The sequence below is a fragment of the Protopterus annectens genome, chromosome 12.part0, assembly GCF_019279795.1.
Source record: "Protopterus annectens isolate FY-2018-M chromosome 12.part0, PAN1.0, whole genome shotgun sequence".
NCBI classification, from domain to species: domain Eukaryota; kingdom Metazoa; phylum Chordata; order Ceratodontiformes; family Protopteridae; genus Protopterus; species Protopterus annectens.
Window position 1 is genome coordinate 1,252,806,526 of NC_056746.1, and position 13,297 is coordinate 1,252,819,822.

The window sequence follows — 13,297 nt, forward strand, 5'->3', positions numbered from 1 at the left end:
GTGCAGGAGTGGGTACAAGTGGTACCATGGCTAGTCCAGGGATCTCAGAATTGTCCTTCGTCTGTCCTGCTTTATCTTGAGTAATATTCTTGAAAGGAGGGGCAGAGGGGGAAAGGCATAAATTGAGAGATTTACCCACTGAAAAGATAAGGCATCCACTTTCCAGGCCCTGCTGTGAGGATTCCTGGTGCAGAATTTGCTGAGCTGGTGGGGGAGGCAAAGAGATCCACCTCTGGGGTCTCCCATTTCTGAATCAAAAGATTGAAGGTGCTGTGCTCCAATTGCCACTCATGTGGGTCTAGGAGATTTCTACTTAAGTCGTCTGCCAGTAAGTTTTGTTTGCCTGGTAGGAATTGAGCTTGCAGATGGACTTGAATGTCCAAGGCCCCCAGCCTGCAGAGTGGGTTGGAATGGGTTCCCCCCTGCTTGTTGATGTACCACATAACTGTGGTGTTGTCTGTTTTTATTAGCAGTTGTCCTGGAAAGATTAGGGATCTGAAAGCTGTCAGGGCATTCTGTACAGCTAGCATCTCTTTTTGGTTGATGTGCAGATGAATTTGACTTGGGCTCCAGTTGCTCTGAACACATTCTTCATCCATGTGTGCCCCCAGCCATAGACTGATACTTCTGTGGTTAAGGTCTGGGTGGCTTGGGGTTGAGTAAATGGCAGTCCCTTGTTGTGGTTGCATGCTTCTGCCCAGCAGAGGAACTCTGTTTTTAGACAGGTTATGATAGGAATGACTGTTTCCAGGTCCTGAGGGTGTTGGCACCAAAGACTTTTTAAGTACCATTGGAGTTAACTCATTTGCAGTCTTGCATATGGAATCAGCAGTATACTTGAGGCCATGAACCCTAGGGCTTGCAGTATTTTTCTTGCAGATAGCTGGGTTCTGGTGGCCATTTGTTTTAAGTAATCTGTCAGATAGACTTGTTTTTCTGAGGTGAGGAATGCCATCTGGGAAGCTTTGTCCAAGCTTGCTCCCAGGAATACAATCTTTTGATTGGGTACCAGTTTTGATTTCTTTTCATTGATGGTGTACCCCAAGGAAGTGAGAAGTCAATGTCAAATGTCAGGTGCTGCAGCAGCAATTCCTGACTGCCTGCCTGAATCAGGCAGTCGTCCAAGTACTGGCAAATTTATATATTTCTCTGCCTGCAGTATGCAATGGCTGGAGCCAGGTGAATACTCTGGGTGCAGTAGACAAGCCAGGGAAGTGCAGAGAACTGATAATGCATAGACCTTGCCCTGAAACATAGATATTTCCTGCATTATTCCCTAATGGAGATATGCAGATAGGCTTCTTTTAATTCTAGGGTGATTAACCAGACATCCTTGGCTAGCATAGGAAGAAGCTGTTGCAGGGTAAGCATTTTGAATTTTGGTACCACCAGGAAGGTGTTGAGAATGGAAAGATCCAGGATTGGGTGCCAAGAGCTCTCTTTCCTGGGTACCAAGAAGAGTCTGGAGTAGAATCCTTGACCCTTCTGTTCTATTGGAACCAGCTGAATAGCTCTTATATTGAGTAGGGGAAAGTACTTGGTTTTGAGCCTCTGCCCACTGGTTTGGAGGAAGGTCTGGAAACCCACTTGGGGTTGGCAGTGAATGGAAATAAAATGTGTACCTCCTGAGTGATGAACATCCAGTTTTTTGCATTAAGGGCAAGTTTTCCTCCTAGGGGCACAAGCAATTGGGCAGGACTGGGGAGTGGAGTAAAGAAGTAATTGTGAGCTTTTTCCCTAAGGAGGTGGCTTACCACTCCCTGCTTTAAGGGTGGGGGCACTCCATTGCTTAGATCTCTGCATACACTGAGACTGTAGTCTGGGTGGTCTGTTTCCCCTGGGTCTGGTTTGAGAAGGCCTGGAGGGGGCTGGAAAGGACCAGTGTTTGGAAGGGCAATGCCTACTGAATCTAGGGGGTTGCAGTTGTAAGAATTCTTTAACAGTCTGCATAGACTTAGCTTTTTCTTCCATCCTTTTAAGAACCTCTTTTGCTTTGGTGCCAAACAAACGGTCCTTAGTCAAAGGACCATCTAATAACTTTGATTTGACATGGCTGGCAAAGTCTGCTCCTGCAGCCAAGCATGTCTTCTCAGTACAGAGCCAGTGACAGCTGCCTGGCAAGATGCTTCTAGGGCATCAAAGCCACACTGCAAGGTATGCTTGCTGACTTGGCTTGCAGAGTGCAATTCTTTATTTTCTGCACAGTCTGAAAATGTAGCCACTTTTTGTTTAATAAGTTCCATAATATGTTGCTGGTACTTCAGCATGTGAAACTGACAATTCAATGCCCTAATAGCAAGAGGTGCAGAGGTATATACCTTCTTACCCCATCTGTCCAAAGCTCTGGAATCCCTGTCTAAAGGGGTGGGGTTCTTGGCTGTAATAGCCTTGATACCTTTAGGACCCTGGGTCAGCAGTGGGATTCTTGAAAAGACATTTGTGAGTGTTGAGTACTGTGTAGTACCTGTTTAGTTTCCTAGGGACAGGAGGTAAAGTGTCAGGAGTAAGACTGGATTCCATAAAAACATCATCCACAACATCCAGGACAGGAGGTATTGCTAAGGGCCTATGTTGAGGGAAATCTAGAAATTTTCTGAGTCTCTTTTTGGACTGAGGATAGTTTTGGCATTCCCAATGGAAATGCTGTCATAAGGTATGCAAGGTTTCACCAAAAGAAAAATCCTCTGGAGGAGAGGCAAATGGAATGGATTCCTCTGCATCTGAATCCTCATAAGCAGATAAGGGCATGTCTTCATAATCAGAAATTTCAGAGTCTTCAGACTCCTGGTCTGTGGAAGCTGAAGGGAATTGGACTCTTTGTCTCTTAGCAGGGGAAGGCTGACTTCCCTAATCAGCGTAATAAGGTCTTCAGCCATTCTAAACATTTGTTTTGCGGCATGGGTGCAGGTGTGAGTGCTTTGGTCATCAGTTTTCTAGGTGTAGTGCGTACTCTGGACCTAAGAAACTCTGTAGTTTTGGTTAAAAAAGAAGTTGTTAGATTGAGTCGAACATCAGTTGAGCGAATAACTGCCTCAAAAGCTGGTGTCTGCTCAGCGGCTCCAGACCCATCCAAGGTAGTGACATCCACAGGTTCCATAGTCGAAGAAGAGTCTCGCGGCATACTGGACTCTGAATGGGTCTCAGTTGAGGCCTGCAAATCCATTGAAGTGGGCATTAGGGGCTGTGAAAGTGCCTCACTGAATACTGGCGGACTGGTGACTAGCTTAACGGAAGCATCGTCAACAGTTTTGGACCTATGCAGTCTGTCTCTGTCTTTATCTTTACATTTTTTCAGAATATCGGTAGTCAGACGGCTTACCGAAGCCATTTCAGAATATGGAGATCGAGAGCGAAAGAATTTAGTGACAAAGAGAGCCCAATGATGAATGGTTCAGGCGTTAAATAGGGCACAAAACCAACAGCGAGGGACATCGTGGTCTGGACCTAACCAGGTGAAGCAGTAAGAATGAAAATCTCTGTGAGGTATTTGCTTTTCACAGGCAAGACAATTGCTAATTTTTTCTGACATCGGTTAGAGCAAGAAAAAAGGATCCCCAATGGGGTACTTAGCTTTAGAAGAATTCAGGATTATTAAATTCATAAACAAAAATTCAGGTAGCGGCCGACCGGCATTTGCGAACTGCTTCTGCTTCAGGCTCCTCAGCAAGAAAAACTGGTGTAATGGTGTCGGCTGCCTGTTTTTATACCCCTGACGACCTGACGTCAGTCCTGGAGCGACAGCATCCGACACAGAAATACTAAGTCTCTGGTATTTGGGCGACTGAGGGCTCCCTGCAGGCAGATAACCCAAGTGTGATGACTGCAACAGTGAAACACGAAGAACATCGAAATTAAATGCAATGGAAAATGGATTTTGACAAAGATTTTTGAGAAAATAATATTTTGGTTGTGGATAAAAGTGTGGGGAGGGAATGCATAAACTGAAGTTGATAATGTATGGGGATTTGTAAATAGATGTAAATAATGTAAATATTTAAATAATATGTAATGTATATATCAATAAAAAAAAACTATTGTTGCTGGTAGGACACATTAGTTCTGTGCACTTCCTGCATCTGTTCCACTTGCAGTGGTGGCTTGAAGAAGCAGGAGGACAACATGGCAGAACCTGATAGAGAGTATGGTGGTGGTGAAGTGGTTTATGTGGAGAATGTGCAATTGGAGGGGGTTGTGATGGATGATGCTGGTGATAATATTGAAGGAGGCTCCATTTTTGTCAGAGGTTGTGTTGTGTGAGAGAAGGAAGGTAGCTGAGCCTTCCACAAATTCAGATATGATATTTCAGCAGCATTTACTTAGTGAAGAAGCAGAGATGAGAGAGGAGTGCATTGTTACACCCTCCATTTGGGAGGGTTGCAGGATGATGTACTAAAAGGTTTACTATGAAAGTGAACCAGAGTGTGGCAAGGATTTATCCTGGGGTAAAGTAATGGATAGACTGCACGATCAGGCAGCAGAGACCAGAAAAGAGGGAGAGACTTCTAAAAGGAATAAAACATATACAGATATGCTAAGAAGTAAGAAGCAGATGATTAGTAATGACAGAAAACAACTGGAGGTAAGAAAAACATCTTTTACTGTAAGAATTTTTAGCAAACAGAGGATGAAATAGGCAGGTATAAAGTATGATACAATGTAATTTCTTCTCTAGGTATAAAACCAGAGGAGATATGGGAACTTAAAAGAAATCTAAGAAAAAAGCAGCAAACAACAGAAGAGACAAGCAAATCCAATGTCAAATAAAAGCTTTATCAGTATACGAACTCTAGCGTCTCAGCTATACAGCCTTCAAGGAGTAAAACAATGTAAACAACCAGAACCTTAAATACTATTACAAAAAATAACACCTGTAACAATTATACAATTAAATAATCAAATTAAAAATCTCCAGTTACATTCTGTGTTTAATCCACGTGGGATTATAGTGTCATATTTTAAAAATAACCACAGATTCTTTCTATAAAAGTTTATTTTTTCATCTACATTATCATAGCCATCAGAAAGCACTTGTTCTAAAACTGTCCCCTGTAACCCCCCCACCCAAATCATTATTATGGTAGCTAAGAAGATAGTTCACATTCAAATTAGAACTGATGTTTAAAGAGAGACTTTAAACAGACATTTGATCAAAATGTGTCAAGAAGTTATGGACATAAATAAAGTTTATGACAAAAGAGGATTATGGACTGGGAGTTAGGAATGTAATGTTGTATTGAAAATGAAAAATAACGATATTGTGCATATTCCGACTATGATAAATATTGAAAAGGAAAACGGTATTATAAGGCATTTGGTCAACCTAAGACATGTTTCTACTATGGAAAATCAGAACATTTAATTAGTGACTGTGATAAAAAAATGTTATACATGTGGTGAAACTGGACATGATGCAAGAAAATGTGAATTTAAATGTTATAGGTGTGATAAAAGAGATCATTTGTTGATGGAATGTAAAGAGAGAAGAAAAGAAGGGGAGGAAGCATGTAGGGCACAACAAGAAATGGTAAAAGAGGATGAAACTTTAGACAATGTGATAAAAGAAAAGAATACAGACCAAGAATTAGAAAGTAAGGAGGTAAAAGAAACACAGAAAAGGTAGAAGGATCAGAAATAAGTGATGAGGTTAATATTAAATCGACTATAGTAAATAGTAAAAGAATTTGATAGGAAAAAGAATGGGAGAAAGGAAGAGAAAATTTATAGGAAGTAATATGAAAGCAAAGAAAAAGGGGAAGGGATAATAATATTGGAAGAATGAAACTAAGTTTGTACTAAATTTATTTTTAAAGAGCTATGTGTAAAATAGTAGCAGTAAATGTAAATAGCCTGAAAGGTTTAACAAGGAGGATAGGCATCTAAGAATGGCATAAGAAGTTTGATACAGTTATAAATGTTCTAGAAGATATAAGAGGTTTAAATATAACAAAACTATTACAGACTGAGCAGTTATGAAGAGGGGATAGTGCCTGGAATCTAGGAAAAGATATATGTTCAGGAATTTGAATATTCTTAAGGAAAACAGTAAAAATACTGGATGTGACATTAGTAGTGATGGGAATAATACCAGTTTTAGATATAAGGTGGCGAGAACAGGCATATAAGTTGGTAGCAATTTACCCTTATGTTGGTAAAAAGACAGAGAAATTATATTTCAGCATATTTTAGATTATGTAGCAATAAATACGGACATTAAAGTTGTAGAACATTTCAATTGTGACTTGAGAAATAGAAAATGAAAGGGAAGTGACATAGACAGGTAAAGCATTAAAAATAATAAAATATGGTAACTTACATTTATGGAGATTTACAAAACAGAAACAGATTTGTTGCTGTCTCAAGTAATAGAAATAATTAAGGAAGGAATATTAGAAACAGGATTCTTAGACTATATGATCATTTGGATAGAAATAAAATGATATGAAGGATATATAAAGATAGGAAAAGGGAAAAGTACAAATTATTTCAAATGTGCTGGAAAAAAACTTTTTAGTGAGGGAATTTGGAAAGATCATATAGCTATGAGAGATTTTATCTTGGATGGTCAGAATGGTGAATAAAAATGTATGAAATGTTATGTACAATGGGAGTTAGATGTAAGAAAAGAAAATAAGGAAAATTATTAGAATATGTTTACACCGGAAAAGAATGATAGGGAATATTTTTCTAAAGAAAAGGAAGAGTATGAATTAAATCAGGCAATAATTAAACATTTGTTGTTTAAGCAAATGCATCTTTGCTAGGAAAAAAGAAGAAATAGCTCCATATTTAAATAAGCTAGTTAAAAATTAAACAGTAATGACAGACTTAAAAGATAAATCAGCTACAATGCAAAACAGACAAGAAAAGATAATGGGAGTGGTGACAGAATATGTAATGGAAATGTTTCAAGAGAAAGGTTAATCTAAAATGGAGATATGGAAATTAAAATTATTCTCGCAACAGGATAATGAACAATTAGAAAGGCAAACGTGTGGGAGAATTGAATAGGATCAGCAGCTGGACCTGATTGTATACAGTATCAAAGGTATAAGAATTTGGAACCATGGCAGAAAAAAATGTTTTTAAAGGTATTAAATGAAGGATTAAGTACAAAGGATTATGTAGAGGGGTAGAAAAAATTTATATGGAAGAAAGATGTCAGGTGTGATACAAGGAATTAGACACCAGTAATAATGAATAATATAGACTATATATTTTTTATGAAAATAATTCAGAAGAGAATAGAAACTGTAATTAATAGTGTTATAGATGACATGATATAAGTGTGCAGGGTTGTCAGGAACTATTAAAGATAATTAGGGAGTTGGGATGATATATGGGAAAGGAAAATGTAAAAATTATGATAGGTGACATACAGAAAGCCTTTGATACTATAACGTTATGGGAATGTTTTTGATTTTGTAATATAAGTGAAAAAAAATATATATGTGTTTTAACTTATAAGTATAATACAAACAAGGTTTTAGTAAATATATGGTTAAGCAAGGACATGATTATAAAATAATGGGATAAGACAAGGATGTCCCTTGAGCAGTACATTATTTAGTATTGGTAATGAATTTAGTAGTGGGTCATATAAATCAAGAACTATAAGATATATGCTATATAAATCAAGAGGGCATTGAAATACCAGTTATGCTATCATATGCAGATTATATTATAATTGTGTCCAAAGATGTGAAGGAATGAAAAAAATACTGGATAGTTTAAATAAGAGTCTAAATGCAATAAGTTTGTGTTTAAGCATAAAAAGTAAAGGACTAGGACATGATGAAGAAATAGCAGGGATTGAGCTTAATCTTCATGCGGTAGCAATTTTAGGGATACATTTTAGGGTACAGAAGGTAATAGAAGTGCAATGGAAAAGTATATTAGAAGTGATGAGATATGTGTAAAATTTGGAGTTCCTTTAAATTGTCATTTGGAAAAAAGTACATTTCATAAACTTGCTACTAATGGCAAAAAGTATGTATTTGACAAGTTTGCCTGGTTTAATATTAACATATAAAAATGAATTATATACAGTATTTTTTGCATTTAATTGGGGCTCAAGACTGAACCCAGTGAAGAGAGGAACATATGTTAAGAAAGAAGAAGAAGGTTTGGGTCTGATTAACCCAATTGTATACGCTGCTTAATTAAATATATAGGGTTGTGAAATGTATGAGTGAAGATAAAGGCAGTTTACTGCATACGTTAGCATTTAAATACTGTAGAGAGTGAGAAACACTGCAGAGGTTTAAAAGGAAAAAAACAAAATATAAATGAAGAATTTAAAATTCGTCAGGAAAAGATATTATGTTGGAAAACAAATGTAAATAATATTGAAAAAATATAAAAGTATGGTATGAAAATATTATGGAAAAACATTATTATGCATATCCTTGGAAAGGATTAGATGGAGAAAAATGCATGATTTTAGAGGCAAGAATGCAAAGATATAAACATGTATTAAACTGACAGGATTTTTTGTGGAGATTGGGAATAAGAAAACTGTCAGTTAAAGCAAATATGATGTATAAAAGAAAAGAAGACAGAGTATGTCATTACTGTCAAGAACTTGAGACAACTGAACATATTTTTAAAATGTAAAATAATTGGGAAAGTATGGAAAAATATAGATATACATTACTTTGAAGATATAAAGAGTATAGAAAAGAAAAATATGGACATTGTTGAATATGGATATTATGGCAATAAGATTGAGGAGTAAATACATAAAACAGACAAAAAAAATTTACAGTTATATGGTGTCTATGGAACCAAAGGGTAAAGGAAATAATGTTTAATGAAAGATAGAATTTGGCAAAGGTATTGGAAAGGGTAAGATTTTGGTTGTGGAAAATGGAGTGGGGGTTTAATGGAATGCATAATGAATGGAGAGGTGAAGTGTTTAAACTACTGTAAACAATATGTGTAGTATAAATATTGTAAATATTATATGATTGTTGTAAATAAGTAAATTTAATAAAGGACCCCTACTCTTTTCGATAGATGCCATAGGATCTTTTATATCCACTTGAGCTACCACCAACTCAAGCAGATCAGGCCCCAGTTTGACATCTCATCCAAAGGACAGCACCCTCCTTATGCTGCACTACAGTATCAGTTATTGATCTACTTGGTGCGGGAATAGAACCCACAGTCTTTTTCCCTAAAGGTAAGTGTGCAACCTGTTGTGCCACTGACACTGATAGGTCATGACCTATCCTCATGTGTCACTCAAGTATTTTGCAATTGAACTCTGAAGCATGCCCATCTAGACAATGAACTCTTCTATGTACCAAAATGCCTGTGTATTGGTCTTCCATGTATGCATACATCTGAGTCCACAAGGTGCAGACCAAGGTTTCACAGTTGTCCCTCTATAGACATATGCATCCAAGATCCAGCACAACAATAGACCTCCAAAGCCTTAATAGCCATTGTGTCATCTGCATGGGAATTAATGGACTTGTGTGTGACAGAGTCCTCTGATATCTGACTATGACTTTTGGACTGCCAATGGCCATACTCCTTCTCCATGCAATCTTCCTTCATAGCTAGCTGACAACACACCTCAATAATGTATATAATGTCAGAGTTGACAATGCATCTGTCCTCCTCAGACTTCACTTTGCACCTCCCAGGGAATGCAAGTGAATGAAACACCGCATCTGAAGAAAGTGGGGCAAACTGCAGCAGAAGCAGCCTCACAACAGTGTGCTGTCAGCAAGGTTTAAAACCATGTTACACTTCAAGACTTACATTACTTATATGGAAAGTGCAGTGCAGCAGAGTAGAGCTATGCTATATATGCGTAATATCAAAAAGTACCATGGCTGCCATATCAGGTACTTAACATAACTGAAGTCATGGGGAAGGGGTGGAATCACTTTTTTGACCTTACTTAGAAACCTCAGTCTGCTGAGGGGTATATTTGAAATATGCTCTTGACACTGCATATAAACCACAGCTAAAACTGACTTATCCTATTCAAACAATGCAGACATTTAGTTTCATTACAATATTATACATTCAGCTTCAGTTGCTATCATGGTAAGTAGCGAGCCACTTTATATTAGGAGGTGGCAACTCTTCTGCATTTGAGGAGACTACTTGACTAACAGAAGATCAGCTTGATTTATTCAGGTTTTATTAGGTTACACTCAGTCTAGAAGTACATCAATCTCATGTCTCTTCATTTAACTGGCATACTCATTGAATCTTCTATATAAATAGCTGATATACACAGTTTCAGGTGAGGTTTAAACTCCATCTTTATTATCTTGAATGTGTGTGTTCACTTCTTCTTCTTCTCTATCAGTGTCACATTGTCAGGTTCATTTTCAGGTACAACTGCAAGGCCTTTGTTGACAGGTATCAGTTAGTTATATGTGGCATGCTGATTGCTCATGAGGGACAGACACAGTACAAGACTCCTTATAAAATTTTGGGTGATGATTGCTAATAATCTTCATTATGAAAGTGAGGTGAACAAAGCTAATCAAGTGCACACAAATGGCTGGAAAAAGTAACATTTTTGTGAAGATTTCTAACTATTTTTAAAGGTTGAAAATTATAAAGTCCCAAAACTTATATAGATAATTTTGGCAGAGAACTGCTCTATCTGCCAATTTTAAAATAAAGCACATAAGAGACTGTGCTAAACTTAAATATATAATTCTAAAATATGTTCAACTAATTTTAAAGCACTATCAGTTTTGCACGGAAGTGATACTTGCTAATTACTGATATATTTAAGATGAGTAACCTAAAAATAAAAGAGCACAGGATATTCAAACAGTCCTTGTCTAGGGTGCCTGACAAAATGATAAGGGAAGGTAAGTGATGTAGGCCAGGTACTCTGCTGAGAGTCTGAAAATGTCATGAGGAAACACATCAACAAATCTTTGGCCACCTTCATGCAGATATGAATGCCTTCATGAATGACTCCTAATGTATGAAATGTACAAGGTTTGATTCCATTGGTGGCCTACTGTGTGACATTGAGCAAATAGTTTAATTAGACAGTACCTGGGGGCAACTGGGAATTTGGGCTGAGGTCCTCTGGACTGTAAGCCTAGTAACTATGAACATCAAGTCTGATCATTTTTATTCAATGAAATTAAGAATGCATTTCTGAAAGAAACAGTACCTGTATGACCATGGAGAAATGCTTATGTCCTGAATTGCACTGGAGGTTTCATTTATAGTTTTAGGACACTTTTTCAGCTTCTTGTCAGGTATGACATCCTTTAACAGTAAATCTCTGTAGTGTGGAGCCAGTTTATATAGTTGTTCGTGCAGTTTTTTATGTGAGGGCTCTTTGCAGGACTTTTGAGAAGCAAGACATTCATATTTGATAATCACCAGAAGGAACAATGTAATGGCTATTATCTGTAAAGGAAGAAAAAACTTGTAACACATGCCATTTATACTTACTTATAATTGTATATGCATGAAAATCTTAAAAATATCAATATTTGATAAATGGACATAAAACACACTGAGACAAATGTTCATTTCCATGTAACATTGTGATAAGGATCTAATCAATACATGATAGTGATGCATCATGCAAGGCAAGTGTTGTTTCAATCAATAAATTACAGCAAGTGTACTTACACTGAATTAACTGCTTTTAGCATTTCCCTAGGCAGTGTGCAAGCATGTACTACTTAGAACTGGTAAATGAGATATATTTCTGATGTTCTGATGTCTGAATTTTGCAAAGTAATTGGATTCAGACACTTTAAGACCAAGAAAAGCACCATTTTGAAATACAGTTGTTAAATTAGTACTTGTGCTTCAGCAGAATTAAAAAAAAATTGTCCCTATGAACTTTTAATGCCCTCTTCTTGCTACCGACAAACAGTATTTTGGGTTATACTATTGTGGTATTTAACTTTTAGACTCCCAACTGTTGATAAGTACCTGTCAAAATTTGAACAAAAACGCAACATGAAGAACATATGCTAATCAATTTAACTAAAAAAAATGCACTATAGTGAAAATGTGTCACTTTATACCTATAAAATACTTTGTTAGAAGAATTATATGGCTGTGCAATTTATCATGTGTTTATACTTTAAAATTTAAACAGTACATGACAAAACTTTTTAGTGTCAAACAAGGATTTTTTGAAACACAATGATGGTCCTCAAAATAAGGCACCACAGTTAAGGAGATTGTCCCGTAACAATTTACTCAGAATGGGTTTTCTGCATGTTTACCTTTTGTTTATACAGATACGTTACTTTTCTTCCAAGAGCAGTATTGTAACTTTTGCTTCCATGCTGGAAACAAATGCATTATAATATGTCCAAATCAGGCACAGTCTCATCTTTGACATTTCAGCTACAGTTGCATTACTGTGCAGTAACATTGTAATATGTCCAAATCAGGCACAGTTTCATCTTTGACATTTCAGCTACAGTAGCATTATTGTGCAGTAACATTGTAATGTCCAAATCAGGCACAGTCTCATCTTTGACATTTCAGCTACAGTTGCATTATTGTGCAGTAACATTGTAATATGTCCAAATCAGGCACAGTCTCATCTTTGACATTTCAGCTACAGTCACATTACTGTGCAGTAATGTGGATCATGATTCCTGGTTTCACAGTGGGCTTGGTAGTGAAACTGCTACTGTGAGTGATGCCTGTTGGTGGGTGCAATTTGCAACACCTCGCTATACTCACCCTTCACTAAGTACACTGAAAGTGAATAAACCCCCCTCACCCTGAGGTTCAATGAACTTGAAGTTGCTTTATTAAGCAGATGGTGCAGCCCATAACATGGGAGTGTAGGGTCTTTGTCTCCACAAAAAAAGTGTTTCACCTAAAGTGGTTTTGCTTTGTGCAAGGCAGCTTTATATACTTTTCATCTACAAGTTCATAGAAAGTTACTAAACAAGTGGTCCAAGAGACCACTGAGGAGCCTAGCTCAATTTCCCAATTGCCTGAATGTACTGTCTGGTTAAATGACTTGCTCAAGGTCTCACAGCAGGCAAATAAAGGCTGACAGAATGAAATCCTGTATAACAGAAAGCATCTCATTAACAGGTCATAGCCTTAATCCTCTGTGCTATTTGCCAGATTATGTGTTTCCATCTGTCAGGGTGCACACGAGTAAGGTGCTTGCAACTGTACATTTTTAGTGTTGCAGTACATGCAGTACTGACTTCATGTTTACCCTTCTTGGTATGATGAAATTGTTTTCCTTTTCCTGATGGATGCTCCTGCTATGGATTACGTCTTACATTGCAGACTTGTTTTCATTATGGTGCAGATG

At 37.3% G+C, this 13,297-nt stretch overlaps 1 protein-coding gene across 1 annotated transcript in view; it reads right to left on the bottom strand.

Moving 5' to 3' along the window:
- Positions 1 to 13,297, bottom strand: part of LOC122817098 (interleukin-17F-like) — a 110,236-nt gene that overhangs the window by 16,732 nt on the left and 80,207 nt on the right. The window contains exon 2 of the mRNA XM_044090270.1: positions 11,159 to 11,400. Coding sequence (XP_043946205.1) covers positions 11,159 to 11,400 — 242 coding nt within the window. The remainder of the gene's footprint in view (positions 1 to 11,158; positions 11,401 to 13,297) is intronic.